This window comes from Nanorana parkeri, unplaced genomic scaffold (assembly GCF_000935625.1).
Source record: "Nanorana parkeri isolate BGI_ZX_2015 unplaced genomic scaffold, ASM93562v1 scaffold1005, whole genome shotgun sequence".
NCBI lineage: Eukaryota > Metazoa > Chordata > Amphibia > Anura > Dicroglossidae > Nanorana > Nanorana parkeri.
Window position 1 is genome coordinate 551,899 of NW_017307273.1, and position 21,484 is coordinate 573,382.

Consider the following 21,484-nt stretch of genomic DNA (forward strand, 5'->3'; position numbering starts at 1 on the left):
CTGAGGTTTCACTGGCTGACAGGTGGTGAAAAAAAGAAACCTGTTTTGATCTTATCGGTCAGTCATTGCTTACCCATTTGATGGTTATTTAATATCAAGAGTGGTTTGTTATCTTTGCTCATCTGTCAGCATAGAATTATGTTGAGCAGTCAGAAAACATTATTTCTGCATAGGAATAGATATTTGGCTCCTCTGAATCACAATCTGCAGAATCTGCTAATGATTTGAGGCCAACGGGTAGCAGGAAAGAGCAAATGTCTACCTATTTTTCAGATTTTAAGTTCCTTGTTGAAAATTATTTTGATTAGATATGATGACTATGCATACTATGATCATGATGACTAAGAATACTATGCAATTTTATAATGTAGAATTTTGTTGCCTCAATTTCAGAATACAGTTTAACGTCATTTCAAGTCAACTGTGTACTTGCAGTACTTGAGAAAACCTCAATCAAGAGTAAGTAATCAGTACAAACCACTCTAACAGAAAAGGTTTGTATACCACAACGTTCAAATGGTTCTAATTCTTTAAATTTGTACTGGTCTAATGGGACATTCATTGCACACTGATCTCCTGAAGTCTGTGTACTATCATTTTTTTCTTTAATGCTGAAAAGAGTTTATAACTTGATCTGTTGTTGTATTTAGAACATGCACACAGCTTTATGACTCAGAGGAGGTTCATGTCTCACCACCCCATCTCTAGGTCATAGAGATCTATATGGACTATAAGAGAGATGCAATCCACTCTGAGCAGCTGCTGCCAGGCTGTGTATTTAGACAAACCAGAATGCTTCCAGACATGAACATCTAACATCAGTAATGATAAAATGTGACATAAAAGATACATTTTTAAACCTGTAAACATGGAATATTGTCCTTTAATCATTCTCAGTGATGTTCCTTGGGGAGGGAAGGCAGTCTACACAGGGTACCACCATTTGGATAGTGCCCTGGTGCGGCCACCAGCAACATGCAGAGTGGTTGTCATGTGGCGGGTACTGGAACATTCTCTGTGTTCCACCACCCGGCACTGAAAGAAGCCAGGACAGTCAGGTGGAGTGATCTCTGTCTGACAATAAAAGTATACTTCAGGCCGAAGGGTAGAGAGGCAGCAGCACAGGATGGTGTGTCCAGGTAAAACCTGAACACCAATGTTGGGGGGTTATGATAACAGACTGCCACTGACCATCAATGTAGGGAGGTTTAATATTACTGCATGCCACTGACCACCAATGCTGTGGGGGTTATCATCATAGCCTGCCACTCACCAAAAATGCAGGGGAAGGGTTATTATTACAGCCTGCCACTGCCAACCAATGCTGGGAAGGATACCATTACTTACACTAACCACTAATAAAGGGGGATTATTGTGGCCACTTACACCATTGCTGGGGGTTGTTATTGCTGCCAATGACACCAATGCTGGGGATTACTATTACTGCCACTGACACCAACGATGGGGCTTATTTTACCATGCTACAGGCAATAACCCATAAAGTATAAACACACTTTATTGGTCTCGGCTGCATTTGTTTTCTTGATCCCTTCATGGCATCCCTCACAACTATTTCTAAATGTTGGCACTCATGCAGGAGATAGTATCTCTGAGTTCCTGAAAGTGGGGCAGATTAAAAAATCACTTTGATTTTTTTGATGGGGGGTTTAAAAAATAATTAGTTCTGGGTGCCAGATATGCTAGGTACACTGCTGATCATTCTAGCTTTTCTTTAAAGTAAAATCTGCTTTGCTTTTTTAGCACCACTCCCACAGAAGCTGCTGGAAATATTGGGTTCCCATGCTGACTCCAGTTATGATCTGCCTCCCAGATAGCAAGGATAACTTGCCACAAACTTGTGTCGGGGTTAAATTGTAATTTTGTTAACTTACTTGTGACCAGACCCAAAGTACATTGACACACCAATATCAGATGAATGGTCTTTATTAGGGCAGGAATAAGCCCTGAAGGGGGAGTATTTTCAAACAGAATTGACAATGGTCAAAAATCTAAATATTAGAAGGCACAGTGAAAAATATATTGTTTGTTCCCTTTAATCGCCTGTGAAGTGCCCTGCCAGAAACAACTCTACCCACAAAAACAACAGGAATCACAAAGGTGTGACTGTCATGGAATTATCAAAATGATGCAGATAACAATGTGGCCTATTTAAAATATTTATAATGCATAGGCTTTATCTAACCATTGGCCAGTGGGGTAAAAAAAGTAAAATCTGCTGGCAGTGGGGCCCTGGAGTAAGAGCATTCAACCTTAAATTTAAGATATTTGTACTTCAAGGGAGGAGAAGCTCTCAGAAAGTATCCCAAGGTGACTGACGATGGAAGGCTGAGGACCACTTTAAATAGAGTTCTGCTGGGAGAAGCAAGTTCCCACAGTAACAAACAGGTTAATTATTTGCAAGGGTAGCCAAAGGTCTCTCAACACTCAGATGCTTATTGGAGATTCTCCCGACAGCAGTTGGTAGACTATCAACTGCCTCGGCAGATCTGATGGCAATGGATGCAACACAGGCTGCAAGATCTTCCAAGCTGGGTAAAGATGGCTGCAGAATAGGTCACTCTAATCGCTAGACATCTCTGCACCATTGGCAAGTCTTCTGGAGATCACGTAAAAGGTACCACAACACATTGGGACTCCCCTCTTTAACCTGCTGCTTCCTTTCTGGTATCCCTGCACCTTCCTTTGTGTCTCCCACAGCATCGCAGTCTTGCTTTCATCTCAACACACTCCTTCCTGGACTCAATTTGCGTCCACTTCCTGTGTTTCATGGGCTGGATCAAGTTTGGCTACTAATGTGGCTAATCACAGTCTACCAGCCTCTCTGACCCCTCCAGCAGGCCTGTCTATAATTAGCAGGGAGAGAGGGAAATTAACCTGTAGTGTGCCTGCAATGCCTGGGTTGTGCAGCTTAAAGGGGCCACCAGCTAAATCTACACTTTTCTAAATGACCATTATGTAGGTACTTAGGTACTTTTGACAATTATACAACTCCACAATGACATAGCCAGCATGCAGTTCAGCTCTCAATAGTCAATAACCAACAAAATTACTACAGGCAGTAAGAAATTACTGACAAACACATGCCAAACAATTAAAATGTCCACATGCAATTTATTAATCTAACCCTCAGAACATGCTTCTTCAACTAACATACACATGCATACATAAGTGTGCAATATTTGAGGTCCTCATAAGCAACACCTCTGCAATATAAAAGATGGGAATCTTGGATGGCTGTATGAAAGCTTCCAACCCACCAGTCCTGAAACACCAGAATCCAAAGGTTTTCCTCTGTAGTGTCTGTAGCCTTTACACTGATTGAGTGCCACGTGGTTTCATTAAAATGGTTCACAACACCAGAGAATACCTCAACATTTATGGCACACGCATATTAATTACTTTTGCAATACAAATTTACACCAGATGCTGATAATCTCAAATACCCTTACAAAATACTTAATAACTATAGTTTAAAAGAACATTCATCACGTTGTATGTAAATGTAGTTCTAAAGTAGTAACCCAAAATAAATGTAAAATACTGTGCAATGTTGACTATTGGAACTCAGTTGGTGTGTAGTTAACCTACTGTGCATATGCATATAATGGGGTAAGGGACTGTAACTGGTTAAGATAATGATTCAGATTATATATACTATTATACAGTATTATATACTATGCTCATGCTCATTTACATGTTATATAAAAATATTTTTATACCTTACTTCTGGAGCTGGAATTCCAACCACAATGCAGTCCAGTTGTACTCTGCTTCCTTCTGTAACTTCCCTACTTTTTATTTTCTGAATAAAATTTGGAGGCTGCCCAATAGTCTCTTCCAAATAAAAAGAGGAAGCGGTGTTGGTTTCTACTTGCAAATCCTCCTTATCAGTTTCTGGTACTACGACTTCCAAACACTCAGGTTCTTCAGAGACAGTTAGATCTATTTCTGTCTCTACTGGCGGACAGACAGGCCTCTCTCGGTTTTCTGACTGGCTGGTGTAATTAGAGACGTCTTCTTCAAGAGTTCCACTTTTTAAGTCACGTTTTCTACTTCGATTTCTTAATGTCTTAGGCCTTATCCGCTTGGAACTGTTGGCTTTAAATAGTGAAGAAAGCTCTTCTATGAAGTCTGCTGCCTTATTTAGAAACTCTTTCTTAGATTCTGTCTCAGTCCCATAAGGATTGATCCTCTGTGGCCTTTTTGTATCTTTACTGTCTTCCTCAGAGTTCCTCGTACCCTTTATAACATGTTCTTGCCTAAAGTTCTGTTCTTCTTGGTCAGTGGTTAGATGCTGGCTTACTGGTTGTTTTACAGAAGATTTGGTTTGTTTTTTTAATTCTCTTGGGGGACACTTAACGACAGCTGGAACTTCTTTTTGTTTCCCATCCTGGTCAATTGATTGTCTTGCCAAATGAACACTTTGGTCTAATTCCTCCTGGCTCAGGAAGGCAGAAAGATCAGAAAAGTCATCTGTTCCCGCTATATCATCAACTTTATCAGAGCAGAGATTGTTCTCATGATGCCTTATAGTTTCAGCAAGGTAGCTCTCTCTCAGAAGCTGAGAAATTGATGTAGAGCCTTCTATAGTATCGTCTTGCATGCTGTTAACAAAAAGAACAAGGACCAACCATGTGAATATAATGGTGGCTTATTCTTCAATAATAAATACTTAAAATGTCAGCATACTAATAAGGATCATATACAGTTAACATAAGATAAATGTAATACTGTGGATCTTATCTGGGATCATTTAACGGCAATAGCTCTAAATTCACATTGTGGTTGATGAAAAACGTATGCAATTAGTTTGTAAATTACTAAACATTTTGGTTGTTTGAATTGTATAAGACAAGATAAGTTATTGAAATGATAAGTGCAAATAGGACTTGATTTTTTGAGACGGGCCCATTAGAGTTGTATTAAATATATAGCTGGTTTCAGTGTTTATGACTTTACACTATGTGACCCCAAGTATGATTTAGTTATACCAAAAGTGAAATAGCTTTATTAGAGTTCATCAAAGAACAGAAACATTTTTGTGGAAATCTGTAACTTGCAAGGGTGATACAGTAATACAGTTGTAAGGGTAGAGAGCAAAGCTCAGTTCAACTATGAAAAATAAATTACCCTACATATGCAATTCAGTCTATTTCTAGGTCAATTTGCATCAAACATTACAGCTGGTATTCTATATGCTGCCAATGAAAGTTATACAATTATAGAGATATGAATAAAAGTACAACAAACATGAGTTCATGGTGAGGTTGGTATTCACTGTATGTCTCCTCAATGTAATATAATCATTTGTAAATAAATTATGTTAAGTGGACCTTAACGCAAAATAACAGGATTTTAGTACTTACCCTAAAATCCATTTCCTAAAGTTCAATAAAGGACACAGGATCAAAAGTAATTCAAAGACAACTGGGTTACACTGCTGCCTGAAGGAGGAACTGGACACTCGCAAATAAATAAAAGTTAGCTAGTCAGGTATAACCCCTCCCACCCCCATCATGTTTCAGTTTTGGAAAGAAGAAGTATTAGGAGTAGATCATGAACACAGAAGGTTGAAACCTGTGTCCCTTAATGAACTTCAAGAAACATATTTTACTGAAAATACAAAAATACTTTTTTCTCTATCATTCATAAAGGGACCCCGGATCATAAGTAATTCAGAAACAACTGGGATGTACAAAAACAATTCAACTGAGGGGTGGGCAACAGCAACAAAAACACTAACCCACATAACAAAACAAGAAAAAACTGTGGGAAGTCTGAAGAACATTACATCCAAAGCTTGCATCAGCTGACGCCTGAACATCCATCTGGTATAACCTAGAGAAAGTATGAACAGAAGACCAGGTGGTAGCCTTGCAAATCTATGAAATAGTTGTATGATGCCATAGGGTCCAAGAAACACCTACATACCTAGAGAAGTGCACCTTAACAGGAAAAGGTGGATCCTTGTCTTTGAGCCTATAGGCTTGAATGATGATTTGTTTGAGCCACAGAGAAATTGAGCAACAAGACGCTGGTTCCCCTTTATGGGGACCTTTGGGAGGTTGAAAGAGGTTGAAGAGGTTCAAAAAGGTTGATTTACTAAAGCCATATATGATGTTAACTTTGCTTTGCAAGAAAAGTTTCCCTTAGCTGTTTAACCTCCCTGGCGGTAATCCCGAGTCTGGCTCGGGGTGAATTTTCCATGCTAGGAGCCGTAACCCCGAGCCAGACTCGGGGTTGCAGAGAAAAGTGATGCTCACCTTGTCCCTGCGATCCCGCGGCGTCCTCTGCTGTACGTGGCCCAAAAATGAAACTAAAAGCCGGCATCTGACTTTTAGTTTCGTTTTGGAGCGTCGCAGCTGGCGGGATATTAAAAAGTGAAAAGTTGCAATATACACAGAATACACACAATACAATGTAATCTGCTATGATTACACGTATGTATCAAACTATTTCACTTCAATTTTGTCCCTAGAGCTTTGTCCACTGCCCTGCCTGACACTTTTTCACAATTATAAGGAATTATAATATAATAAATAATTATAAAAAATTATAATAAGCAAAACAATGTACCGCTTTTGGTACAAAATTCCTGACATAATCATACCGCCAGGGAGGTTAAAAAAACAACTATATTTTTGCTCGCAAATGATTTGGTGATGGAAGTCAACAGAGCTGTACCTCATTCACTAAAAATAAGCTTAAATGTTCCCTGCAAAGTGCAAATTCACTTGCGAAGTGTAAATCAATCCCAAAAGGTGTTTCAGACTTTCTACCAAAAGTAGTGACTGCGAGATAGACATGAACAGCACAAACTACATCTAAGCAATAAAGAGAGATCTCCTTAACATAAACTGGGGCCAAACAGAGGAACCAAAGCACAGTTTCCTGGTTGAGGGGAAAGGCAGAATCCATCTTAAGAAGAAAAGAGGTTCTGGGCCTCAACACCACTTTGTACTGTAAGATCAGAACAGGTTCATCACAAGGCAAGGAAGCTACCTCGGGCAAACACCTTGAACATGTGATGGCAGCAAGGAAGGCAGCCTTGGGCATAATAATGGAAAAGGGAATATCCCTGATGGGTTCAAAAGGCAGATTTTAGAGGGCTGAAGGAAGCAAACTGAGATCCCAGAGAGTCAGTGGTAGTTGTACAGGTGTGGCTCCATGAAAGACACCCTGCACAAAGGTCTTAAAGTATTTCCACATTTGCAAACATTTTGAGAAAACTCCTGTTATGTGTTCCTGTTCACACAACATACCTAAAAAAAAAAAAAATTAAACATATATTTTCTTCCGTTTTAAATGTGTCTATGTGCATAATTTCCAGCACACCAGAGGAACGGGGATCTGTGAGGTCCCGAAATCCCATTAGCTTTTTACCTCTACATTGCATCTAGTAAAGAAACCATACTGGATTGAGTTAATCAGTGTGGCGCTCTCATTTTTCTAATTTCAAACATTTCTGGGCACTCCTTAGGATACCTTTGTCAACAGAGAGCTGGCTTTCAAGATTCTGAAATTGTACCGCAACCACATTCACTCAAGGGGTCCAGCGCTCCTACAATACACATTTATCTGCTCAACAGGAGATTGTTCAGGTATCTCGTAATGGGAATGTCCTGTGAGTGTAGCAAAGGTTAGCACTATAGCACTAGAGCTAGTATTGGTGAACACTCAGGGTGACTACACACTGGTACTGTTGTGTGCCCACAGCAAAGCGCAGGTAGCATAGGTCTACTGGAATGATGGGGGAATGCAAGTAACCTTCCTTGATGTTCACAGAGACTAGAAAGTCTTCCTCGTGAATTCCATTTGAAATTTTTGCAAGCACATTAACATTTAAGGATTTTAGATCCAAAATGGGGCGAATGCAGTTTGGATAAAATTATCACGTTTAAGTAAATACTTAAACCTCGAAACCTTTCTGGATCTGGAACAATGGCAATGACTCCTTGATCTAGGGTCTACTAGAACGACAGAGAGGTATGCTAGCCTGTGAGGAAACACTGGCAGACTGGACAAAATAAAGTGAGGTGGGGGCATGGAACAAAACTCTATCTTGGAGCCCCTGGACACAACTTCTTTTACTCAAGCATTGGAGATGCTTGATAACCAGGTGTCTGGAAAAGCAAACAGACATCCCCCAACTTTGGAAAATGGGGTTGTCACTTTATATTGAAGAGGACTTGTCTGCAGGCTCAGAAGATTAGGGAGCCCAACATTTACAGTTAAATTGGTTCCCTGGCTTAGGTTTGGCTTTGAATTGGGAGGCCTGGGGGAAATGAAAGCTCCCTTCCCAGGATTAGGTCTTGGCTTCTTCTGCTGGAGTATTTTCCATTAGTGACATCCTTGAATAAGTTGTCTAAAGAACAGAATAGACATTCTCCCTCAAAAGCCATGCGCAGAAAGCATTTTTGCATTGTTGTTCTGCAGACCAACATATGAGCCAAAGAGTTCTCCATATATTCACAGATATGAAACTCCTTCAGGAAATTAGACACACAAGATCCATTAAGCTGTCTACACAATAGTGTAATGAAGTAGGCATGAGATCTAAATGCTTCATACCTGAATTTTTTTTAAAGAAAACAAACCGTAAGACTTTAAACATCTTTTGTTTTGCTGCACCTGTAATATATTTTGCTGATTTAAACGGAAAATTCAACCAAAATACTTGGTAAGATCTTGATTACTATTTGGTAGGGCAATTAACTTTTATAATGAATTTACTTAAGCAAGCAAAAGTGCTACCAGAAACTTTTCCTCAGATTTCACTTACCACTGGTTCAGATGCTATGATATAGACCACAGAGACAAAACGTATATCTGTGTTTCAAGAGGCAGGTAGGGCAGAAACACTATTTTGGTTTATTTAACTTATTTTAACCCTAGTAGAAATAGATTCTTTTTAATTTGTGACCTTGCACATCTGTCAATACAGTACCCAAAATTATGTTTTCTTCTCAGAGGACCAGCTACAGATTCAATAGACATGTTATCTGTCTAACTGTTCACATTCTGTGTCTCCAATGTACAAAGACATAAGTCATGTATTTAGGGTTTAGCTGTAAGCTTGAACTTTAGATGACACATAACTCATTAGGATAGAAGGGGCCTATGTAGGTGATTGGTTTTGGCAGCTTGTGCACAGACACGATCAGCATGCAAACATTTTCTTTCTTCCGTTCACTAGTGACAAAGCAGGAGATTTAATTACATTCTACAAATTTTTACTAGAGAAACAAATGCGATTTCTTGCTGTGCAGAAATCTCACAGATCTAAAAATTCTACCAACATTGATTTAAAGAAGACCTGCAATTGGCTTTAATTTAGGCATATAATTTAAAGCAGGACTCTAGGAAAAAAAATTCTTAAAATCTGCTGTGTAAGAAAAAAAATTAGTCAGAAGTGTATGCTGCTTTTAGTTTGACTATGTTGCTGCCTTGCCCCATGCGAACCTCTGCTTGCACATGACCATCCACCTGAACCTGACCATTCTTCTACCTTGCCTGTTACTGACCTCTGCCTGAACCCAACCATTCTCTAGTCTCTCCCCATGTTACTGTCTCTACAGCGTAGCCTCCTGGTCCCCTGATTACATTCATTCTGAACTGCTCTGATCACTAGGGGATCTCTGCATGAATCCCCTACTGATCAGAATTGACAGGCACCCATGTGAAAGGGACTTTAGGAATTCCAGGGAGAAAAACAATGAAACAGAAATTGTCAATTTCGAGTGAATCCGTCAGAAGTGAGAAGTTAGATCAAAACTTTTTTTTGTTTACAGTGTTACACTATTTACTTTATAAGATGCATTTGCTGAGCTTCGATCCCTCCTGGAGTAGAATCACTGTGAAAAGTGCAGAATTGAGCTCATCAGCATCACGTTTCTCTTATATTTAGCATACACTGTAACTGTATGTCACAGTAGACCAGGGACGTGTGGTCAGGGGAGGCAGGTGAGGCAGAGCCTCACCTGGCATTATGAAGAGAAAAGGTGTCAGCTTCAAGTCAAGTCTGAAGCTGACAGCTTTTTCTCCATTCAGTGCGGCTTGCTACAGGTTACACAGAAGGGATATCCTCCCCACTGTGTAACCTGTCATGGAATGCATCCGGCTTTTGACAGGTAGTTAGGTTACACACAGTGGCGGACCTAAGGAGCAAAGGGCCCTGGTGCAAGATTTTTTTTTGCCACCCCCCCCCCACCGGCGGCCCCCCCATCTGCGCCGGGAGTGTCAGATGAACGGATGATCCGACACTCCCGGCACAGAGACTGGGGGCCTGCCGGCCGCTGGATACCGATCCGGCGGCTGGCAAACCCCACCATCTATGCACAGGGACTGTGCTGGGCCCCCCAGGCTGAGGCCCCGGTGCCGGAGCACCGGCGGTAGTTCCGCCACTGGTTACATAGCAGTGGGCTTCCCCACTGCTTGTATAACCTAACATGGTGAGGCAAGAGCTGTTACAGCCACTACTCTGTGTTAGAAGCGTGAGCTCTGTGGATGGCTTGGACCAATGGCAGAGCTGTCCAATCAAAGAACAGAAAAGAAAACCCACTGAGGCCATCGATCTTGATGCCTTAGCAGTGACGAGCAAGTGAGGGACAGGAATGCTCCTCCTTGTCTCCTCCCTTCCTCCTCCCCACACAGCTTGGTTAGTGAGCTGGGGGTGAGGCTTCAATGGGATGTTGTGGAGCTTCTGCGGGACAGGGATGGAGCTTCGGCGGGACGGGGTGGAGCTTTGGGAGTGTCGCCTCACCCAGCACAGAAGGCACGACACGTCACTGCAGTAGACTTAGGAAGACAATAGACCCCACTGATTTGACATGGCCTAATGCTTTGGGATCTTCTCTAACAATGGCAAGTTGATCCAGTTGCCAATTAATGGAACAAGTGGAGGAACGCTTTCTGAGATCTCAACACAGCTCTACTATGTAGACTTGTGTTAGTTATCTTTTCAAACAGGCAATCCAACATTGTGTACATTTCAGTTGTTGTATGTGTCTATTGCAGAAAATGTAGGTAACAGAGGATAATTAGTCTTTATTAGAAATGCTAAATGATGAGTTTTGTTACTCGCCCTTCACCTCCTTAGGTGGCATTGTGCACGCTGTACTTATGTCATCACATTCTTCTCACATTCTTCTGCAGCAAAGTATAGATATCTGCACCACTACAGACCCGATAGTGGTTTGTTGAAGAACAATTTTGCAATGTTTTTTGCACACTAAAAAATAAATATACATTACATACACTATATTGCCAAACGTATTGGGACACCCCTCCAAATCATTGGATTCAGGTGTTCCAATCACCTCCATAGCCACAGGTGTATAAAATCAAGCACCTAGACATGCAGACTGCTTCTACACACATTTGTAAAAGAATGGGTCGCTCTCAGGAGCTCAGGGAATTTAAGTCCATCTGTGAAATTTCCTTGCTACTAAATATTCCACGGTCAACTGTTAGGGATATTGTAACAAAGTAGAAGCAACTGGGTAGAAAAGCAACTCAGCCACGAAGTGGTAGGCCACGTAAAATGACAGAGCAGGGTCAGTGCATGCTGAAGTGCACAGTGTGCAGTCGCCAACTGTCTGAAGAGTCCTCCAAACTTCATGTGGCCTTCAAATTGGCACAACCACAGTAGGAAGAGAACTTCATGGAATGGGTTTCCATAGCCGAGCAGCTGCAACCAAGCCTTACATCACCAAGTGCAATGCAAAGCGTCAGATGCAGTGGTGTAAAGCATGACACCGCCACTGGACTCTAGAGAAATGGAGACGTGTTTTCTGGAGTGATGAATCACGCTTCTCTGTCTGGCAATCTGATGGACGTGTCTGGGTTTGGCGGTTGCCAGGAGAACGGTACTTGCCTGACTGCATTGTTCCAAGTGTAAAGTTTGGTGGAGGGGGGATTATGGTGTGGGGTTGTTTTTCAGCGGTTGGGCTAGGCCCCTTAGTTCTAGAGCAGAGTCTGCGAGCCAGGCCTTCTCGTCCAACATCAGTACCTGAGCTCACAAATGCGCTTCTGGAAGAACGGTCAAACATTCCCATAGCCACACTCCTAAACCTTGTGGACAGCCTTCCTAGAAGAGTTGAAGATGTTTTAGCTGCAAATGGTGGGCCAAGTCAATATTGAACCCTGCGGACTAAGACTGGGATGCCATTGAAGTTCATGTGTGTGTGTAAGGGCAGGTGTCCCAATACTTTTGGCAATATAATGTACTCTGAATATATACAGGGACTGCAAGAGGCTGATACGAGGTCAAACTCAGGTACTTACACTGCTTGAATGTAAAAAAACATTTAAGGTCGTATTAATGAATGAACAAATGTATTAATCACTGTAGGGACAGACACGGCAGGGGGCAGACACAGACAGCTCTGGCTCTAGAGAGGCAGAACCAGCTATCAATCAGGCAGTCAGGTGGACCCAACAATATTGTTGGGATTTTTCCAGGCTGCAGCATAGCTCTGTACTGTAAGTGTACTCCTGTGACCCAAAAGAGAATTGGGGAAGTCAAGCCAAAACAAACAAAAAAAAGGTTTGGCTTCTCTGGTGAGGCATAATTAATTACAGTGACAGCTACCTTCTATATCAATGGTATCTACCATTTTTAAGTGCTATTCTACCACTAGAATTGCCATTTTTGCCATCAGAATTAAACATACTGAGAAAAGACAAATGTTTACCTTTTGACATGCTAAGATAATATCACACACTACTCCTCTGCTGTCGCCAAGCCTGAGATATCCAGAGTCTTTCCTTCCAGCAGAAACTCTTTAATTAGTTCACATATAACAGGTGCCATCTCTCTTGTGTTACTGTCAATCAATGACATCTGCAGTCCTTGCAATGATAAAGGTAGGAACAGCAACATTTTTGAAATTACACTGGCTCCCTGGCATCATGTCACTGACTATTAAAGGGAAATGATCACTCTGTGGCATGGTATTAAAGAAAATAATATACGGCTGATTGGAGGTGGTATGTAAAGAGGCTGCTGTCTGGCATAACTCCTGGAAAGCACTGAGCATCTGATTAATTACATTTTGTTTTTAGGTCACTCACAAGGATCCACTGATGTCATTCATGCCATTCACACAAGTAACATACATTTGCCATAAAGGGTCAAAAGCATGTTATAATGGTCAAAAAAGGAATGAAATTCCATCTCTATACTACTAGACACATTTGGCAGAGATACAGAAGCCTAGAACATGATGGAAACTGGCAAAAAAATTGCACTTGCGACCATGTTTAAAAATGTTTGTAAAATAATCATCATGGGACAAATACATTCTCAACAATGTTAGAAATGGTCATACAGTATTACATATTCCAAATACGGAACAGTTGACAAAAATGTATACTTAAAAAAAAAAGATGGTTTCTTATGTGAGAAGCATGTAGAGCTGAGGTATGAGTTGGATGAGTGGCGAAACATCTCCAACCAGGGCCGGATTTACTCTCTCTGCTGCCCTAAGGCAAGGTTCCTCAATGCGCCCCCCGCCCCATGGAGAATGGCAGACCTGCAGGCTGCATACAAGTGATCTCGGCGATGTTGCCGGATTACTTGTACAAACCAAGTGGCAGCTTCCCCGCTGTACATTTAGCTTTGCTTGCCCAAAGCAGGGCTAAATGTAAAGAGCAACTACCCGCGTAGGGGGGCGCATTGAGGAACCTGGCCTTGGGGCAGCAGAGAGAGTAAATCCGGCCCTGCTGATAGGCATGGCGAGGATGCAATCTCACCATTTTTGCTATATTCTCCATAATGTAAACTAACAGTAATTTGCAAAGGGTGAAACCCCTTTGTAATGTCCAGAACATAAGAATATCAGGGAACTAAGGGAGTTGGCCATAAAGTCAATGAGATATAAAAATGTTACAGGGGGACCGAACTTCCAAGCTTCAGTACAAAAACTGAAATATGTTTGGGTGGGCTTCGCCTTTTAATATATTGTAAAATGTTTAAAGAGGACTTGACTGTTAAAGCTGTACTTACAAAAGACAAGCAGGGGGCAAAGACCTAGTCACCAATATTGACCATAGGCTCCCTGCAGTTGATGTTACTGACTCACCTTGCTTTGTTCACACTGGGGTCAAGGCTGTTCACTTAGCAAAGTGAACTTTCGCTTTGCAAAGAAATTTTCACTTAGCTTAGTGAACGAGGTAAAGTCAGTCAACTTTAATCATCAAATTATGTGCAAGAAAGAATACAGTTTGTATAATTTTCCTTGCACGCAATTGGGTATTCTTTGTAAAGAGAATTTTCAGCAAATTTACTAAGCTAAAGGTAAAATCCCCTTGCAAAGTGAAAATTCAACCTATACTACTTCTTTAGTAAGTCAACCCCACTATGTTTCTTTGTGGAGGTGGTCATCTGGGTAGAGGATAAAGGCTTTGCTTCCACGTGTCATAGTTGCCCCCCTGTTGAATGCTGATCTAATGACAGGTGAGGAAGTATACAAATACCAGTAGGAGAGGTTCAGAGAGCAAACATTTACAGAATGAATCAGGCATAAGCAGGGAGGTCCCAGCACAACAGGTCCCTATGCACAACTTTCTCTCCAAGGAGAACATTAGCAGCACAGTCATGAGATCACAAAAGTCTACTCTAAATACTCCAAATCTCCCAAAATACTCCAAAATGCCCAAAAGGATAACCTGCAAAAGAGGTTTGTACATAAATGGCCCCTGAAATCAACTGGGAAAAAAACACTTTCAGCAGTGTTAATCTTTTTGGACCCCTGCAGCTCTCACTGGTTTCTCCTGTTGACCTCTATGTCATTACTGTCTCCTGTTATGGGTGGCTGGCAAAAGAAGTAACCAGTGAGAGCTGCAGTGGAATAGGAGAGCAAGAGTCCCAAAAATGTTGGTCTCAGCAGAACACTTCAGTGGTAAATTCCTATTGAACGGATCAGCAATCGGCACACAGTTAGTGTAATAGGTATGTTTTTATGCAAAGATATACTGCAAATACTTTTTTTTTGCCCTGACATATATTTTTATGTATTTTTATTTTCTGTCTAGGAATCTACAGCATTTAATCTCCAATGCTAATTAGTTGGAAATATTTATATATGTATATATATATATCATTTCTAAGCATAACACTTTCCAAGTAAACAATTTTAAGAACACCCACACAATGATTTTCAAGTTACTGGAGCTAATATTAACATTTGTTCAGTGGGTCAGTCTAAACATTTGGTGGAAAAGTCTGACAGATGCATCAGTTGTTAAGTATTCGACAAGGACAATTTTTTCCAAGTTCTATGTAATGCATGGTCTAAGTTCAGGATGACTGAGTTTGAAACACATAGGGGTCTATTCACAAAGCTGCCGAGGGCAGCCGAGTGAATGACCGATCAGAAGTGAAGTGAGCCGAACACTGTTCGGCTATTCACTTCAGGCTGGTACGGCTGATTTCAGCCGATGTACGGCTGATTTCAGCCGATGTACGGCTGATTTCAGCCGATGTACGGCTGATTTCAGCCGATGTACGGCTGATTTCAGCCGATGTACGGCTGATTTCAGCCGATGTACGGCTGATTTCAGCCGATGTACGGCTGATTTCAGCCGATGTACGGCTGATTTCAGCCGATGTACGGCTGATTTCAGCCGATGTACGGCTGATTTCAGCCGATGTACGGCTGATTTCAGCCGATGTACGGCTGATTTCAGCCGATGTACGGCTGATTTCAGCCGATGTACGGCTGATTTCAGCCGATGTACGGCTGATTTCAGCCGATGTACGGCTGATTTCAGCCGATGTACGGCTGATTTCAGCCGATGTACGGCTGATTTCAGCCGATGTACGGCTGATTTCAGCCGATGTACGGCTGATTTCAGCCGATGTACGGCTGATTTCAGCCGATGTACGGCTGATTTCAGCCGATGTACGGCTGATTTCAGCCGATGTACGGCTGATTTCAGCCGATGTACGGCTGATTTCAGCCGATGTACGGCTGATTTCAGCCGATGTACGGCTGATTTCAGCCGATGTACGGCTGATTTCAGCCGATGTACGGCTGATTTCAGCCGATGTACGGCTGATTTCAGCCGATGTACGGCTGATTTCAGCCGATGTACGGCTGATTTCAGCCGATGTACGGCTGATTTCAGCCGATGTACGGCTGATTTCAGCCGATGTACGGCTGATTTCAGCCGATGTACGGCTGATTTCAGCCGATGTACGGCTGATTTCAGCCGATGTACGGCTGATTTCAGCCGATGTACGGCTGATTTCAGCCGATGTACGGCTGATTTCAGCCGATGTACGGCTGATTTCAGCCGATGTACGGCTGATTTCAGCCGATGTACGGCTGATTTCAGCCGATGTACGGCTGATTTCAGCCGATGTACGGCTGATTTCAGCCGATGTACGGCTGATTTCAGCCGATGTACGGCTGATTTCAGCCGATGTACGGCTGATTTCAGCCGATGTACGGCTGATTTCAGCCGATGTACGGCTGATTTCAGCCGATGTACGGCTGATTTCAGCCGATGTACGGCTGATTTCAGCCGATGTACGGCTGATTTCAGCCGATGTACGGCTGAAATCAGCCGTACCAGCCTGAAGTGAATAGCCGAACAGTGTTCGGCTCACTTCACTTCTGATCGGTCATTCACTCGGCTGCCCTCGGCAGCTTTGTGAATAGACCCCATAGATGCCATTCCAGTGCATTATCAGGCTCTAATCAAAGTAAATTCTTTTCCAGCAATTTCATTCATAGTAAGACACGCTGCTATATTACATATTTAAAGAATATAAGAAAAGAAAACACGGCACACTGTAACAGTCCTAACATATACAATCCACACTAGAATATGTATTTTGTTCAAATTTCTATTTAAAATTAAAACCATAAAGACCTGGCTACAACAGTAGGGTTGTGAGTGTCATAATACGAGTGTTATGTACTAGTATGTACACCTAGGGAATTTGTTTTAATAATATATGTTTGGTTTTGCCTCTGCACAAAATATCTGGGGGGTTTTAACCAATTTGCAACAATATGTTAACTATATTACAGCATACATCTTATTTTGAAAGTAATTTGGAGGGCACCTGTCATTTAGAGCAATAGGTAGGCTGCCATTGCTGGCCTTTCCTAAAAATACTACTTGCCTGGTGTTCTTGCTGATGCTTTTGCCTTCAATACTTTCTGAGTCACTGACCTGGAACAAGTATAGATATAAGAATCTGACTTTTTTCTCATTTTCATTTGTTGCATGCATGTTATGGGACTTTGATTCACAAGTATTGGAGCTAGACACAGGCAAGCAATTAGCATCAACTAGCATTTTTGAAGGAGGTCTGTAATGGTAGCCCACATATTTCTTTCATGCATTGAAGTTGCTTGGCTGCCTTCCTGACTGCCAGTACAAGGGGACACTTCTCCAATGATCACCAATTTAAGGAAGTATTTCTCCACTTACCACCAATGTTAGGGACCACCTCTGAACTAACCACAAATGTATGGGGTCACTTCTCCAATGACCGCCAATATTAGGTGACACCTCTGCACTGATCACCAATGTAAGGGGGCACTTCTCCAATGGCCTACAATTTAAAGGGGTGCATTTCTCCACTGACCACCAATTCAAAGGGGCACCTCTCCAATGGCCAACAATTTAGGGTGGGCATTACGTCACTGACCCACAATGCAAGGGGGTACTTGTCTACTGCCCATCAAAGTAAGGCAGCACCTTTGCATGAACCACCAATGTAAGGGAGCACTTCACCACCAATGTAAGCATGGAACCTCTTCACTGATCCGCAATATAAGGGTACCGTTCTCCAAATACCACCAATGTAAGGGGCTCTTCTCTGCTGACCACAAATGTAAAAGGGTCCTTCTCCAATGCCCACCGGTGTAAAGAGGGGCTTCATCACTCACCACCCCTGTAAGGACCAAGCTACTTGTGAAAGTGGACCTATGCTCAAACAGGTTAAGTTTTGCTATCTTATTGGGAATAAAAAGGTTAGTTTACCCTAAGCAAAACGCTGGAAAAAAATAACCTTTTGCCTTGAACTCCTCCCAAAAAACAGCAGTGTCCTTTCTGACATGTGACTAGGTACTCGTGTTTTGTAGCCTAATAGCTGTATTCTGTGATCATCTAAGGCGCTATCTATGCTGCTTACTTTTCCCCTTGCTGGAGTGAAAGCTGTACCTGAGGATCTGCAGTGTGTCTGTTTCTGCTTTAATCATTCTTCTGTGTTTTCTTCGCTCTTCCTGCTGCTACCTGATCATTACCCTAATAGTCATCAGTGGTGCAGCTCTGACATTAGGACGCAAAGCCTTACTCCTCTACCAAGATGGCCTCCTCCACACAAAGACAGAGTGTGAAGCGTAGAACAAGGCATAGTATTTCAGTAATAATGAAAAAATAAGTTGCAGAGGGCCTATAGGCAATACCAGTGACTAGTCATTTGTCCTCTGCTTGAGCACAGTTTGCACAGTACAGGTTATCTTTAAGACACACATTTTTGAGGGGCAAGTTGGGCCAGTGAAAATGCATAAACAGCAGTGGAGAATAATAACCTTTGAACTCACCAAGGCCAATACTATTCTTTAAAATATCATCTTAGTTAAGACCCATTGGAGAGTAAAAGAGACAAAATAATTTAATGGTGTTCAAATGCATTTATTCTGTGCCTTTTCTCAAATGTGTAAAAAGCAGAAAACATACCATAACACAATCAAATAAAACCGAAAAGGTACCTACATAATTAACCATTTCATCAAATGAAACCAAGCTTACAATATATAACTGTGTATTCATGCATTGTAAGACTATTATTGTTGACAACTTATATTTATTTGTAAGTTATGGATTGCCTACATATCAAATGTATCACTCCATATACACTATATTGCCTTTACACGCACATGAACTTTAATGGCATCCCAGTCTTAGTCCGTAGGGATCAATATTGAGTTGGCCCACCCTTTGCCGCTATAACAGCTTCAACTCTTCTGGTAAGGCTGTCCACAAGCTTTAGGAGTGTGTCTATGGGAATGTTTGAACATTCTTCCAGAAGCGCATTTGTGGGCTCAGGTACTGATGTTGGACGAGAAGGCCTGGCTCGCAGTCTCCGCTCTAATTTATCCCAAAGGTGCTCTATCGGGTTGAGGTCAGGACTCTGTGCAGGCCAGTCAAGTTCCTCCACCCCAAACTCAGTCACCCATGTCTTTATGGACCTTGCTTTGTGCACTGGTGCGCAGTCATGTTGGAATAGGAAGGGGCCATACCCAAACTATTCCCACAAAGTTGGGAGCATGAAATTGTCCATAATGTCTTGGTATGCTGATACCTTAAGAGTTCCCTTCACTGGAACTAAGGGGCCAAACCCAACCAGTGAAAAACAACCCCACACCATAATCCCCCTTTCACCAAACTGTACACTTGGCACAATGCAGCCAGGCAAGTACCGTTCTCCCGGCAACCGCCAAACCCAGACACATCCATCAGATTCCCAGACAGAGAAGCGTGATTCCTTACTCCAGAGAACGCATCTCCACTTCTCTAGAGTCCAGTGACGGCGTGCTTTACGCCACTGCATCTGACACTTTGCATTGCACTTGGTGATGTAATGCTTAGATACAGCTACTCGGCCATGAAAACCCATTTTAATGAAGCTCTCTACACACTGTTGTTGTGCCAATCTGAAGGCCACATGAAGTTGGGAGGTCTGTAGCTATTGACTATGCAGACAGTTGATGACTTCTGCGCACTTCAGCATGCACTGACCTCGCTCTGTCATTTTACGTGTCCTACCACTTCATGGCTGAGTTGCTGTTGTTCCCAGTTGCTTCCACTTTGTTATAATACCACTAACCACTACCACTAACATCCTATCACAAATTCACTGAGCTCCTGAGAGCGACTTATTTTTTCACAAATGTGTGTAGAAGCAATCTGCATGCCTAGGTGCTTGATTTTATACACCTGTGGACATGGAGGTGATTGCAACACCTGAATCCAATGATTTGGAGGGGTGTCCAAATACTTTTGGCAATATAGTGTATATATAAAAAAAAAACAACTATCAGGCATGCCACATGTCATTTGTATTATAGTCCCTGCCATTGTGCCTCCTCCATGCCTGACTGAATAGCTTACTGCATTTCCGTTTGAACCCTTTTTTCAACTAGGAAAGCTGTCTTCATATTATTTATGTATTATGAAAAATATGTAAATAGCATAAAACCATAGGTGTAAGGTTATATGCATTATCTTATGAGGTATCCCGCCTTTGAATTGATGGGAAATCTGATATGTACATATATGTTGTCAGTGACGAAGTAGGAAAGCAAGGATGAAGATACTGTTTCAGCCCTAAATCTTGTGCCTTAAAAAAAAAGTCAGTAATGGCAGCTACTGTATTTGCAAACCAGTTACTTTTATTGGTGATTCTGCTGTCAAAAAAAGCATATCTAATGATAGGAAAATGATTATGCCATCAATTAACATTGTAAGAACCCGGCATGAATGCACTTCACATGAACAATGAGTTAAACAATAATTACGAACGAACGTTCGTTGCAGAAAAGTGACATTAAATGTTTACTTTTTTTCTTTTTAACTTTTTGACAGTACACAGGAACATGAAGCAAATGTTTTTATACTAGACCCTTTAGGTCTGGTAGGCATTTTACAGGGGACCCTAATGCCTCAAAATGTGTTTCCCCCCCAAAATCCCTTACCAGACCCTTGATCCAAGCAGAAGCCTGGTAGAGCAAAAAAGAGGGGAACCGTGATCCTTAGGCCTTGTTCACACCAAGCGTGGAGCAGGTGCAGAGCAGAGCAGTTGCAGACCGGATCAAAACTGCATCCAATGTATTCCAATGGTATTTTGGGCTCTAGTTCACATCGCAGTGTGCAGTTCCAGAGCAGGTACAGAGCAGGTGAAAAAACTGCAGCAAGCCCTATTTTATCTGCTCTGGATCTGCTCTGGAGCGCATGCAAACGCATAAAAAACGCATCCAAAATGCATGCAAGTGCCTGGAACGCACTGAAAGCCCATGTTAAACTAAAAAACGCATCAAAAACGCAGCATAAACGCGGCACAACCCACAGCACTGCGTGTGCAGAAACCTTACTGGATCTGCTCTGCATTTGGTGTGAACAAGGCCTTATAGGTCTGGTATGAATTGAGGGGGGGCGGGGGGCAGTGCACGCTATTGTTTTTTTTAGTTTTTGCCCAAGCACTCACAGTCATCATGTTTCATAACAGCTGGCTTCAACTCTCTCAGCTAATTGTCCTGAACTTCCTGTCCATTACAAAATCACAAGGGACAGAGCAGTCTACAGCAGGCCTTCTTAAACTTACTCCACTCGTGACCCCTTTTTGGCCGAGGACATTTTTAAGGGACCCCAGCGTTGGACGGTGTCTCTCCCCTCTTTCCCCCAACGTCGGTCGGTGTCTCCCCCCTCCCCTAGCGTCAGT

General features: G+C 42.1%; 1 protein-coding gene across 1 annotated transcript in view; it reads right to left on the minus strand.

Annotated features, from left to right (window-relative positions):
* MYPN (myopalladin) overlaps positions 1 to 21,484 on the minus strand; it is a 95,175-nt gene that overhangs the window by 46,225 nt on the left and 27,466 nt on the right. Inside the window, exon 2 of the mRNA XM_018567084.1 lies at positions 3,741 to 4,625. Coding sequence (XP_018422586.1) covers positions 3,741 to 4,624 — 884 coding nt within the window. The 5' untranslated portion in view covers position 4,625. The remainder of the gene's footprint in view (positions 1 to 3,740; positions 4,626 to 21,484) is intronic.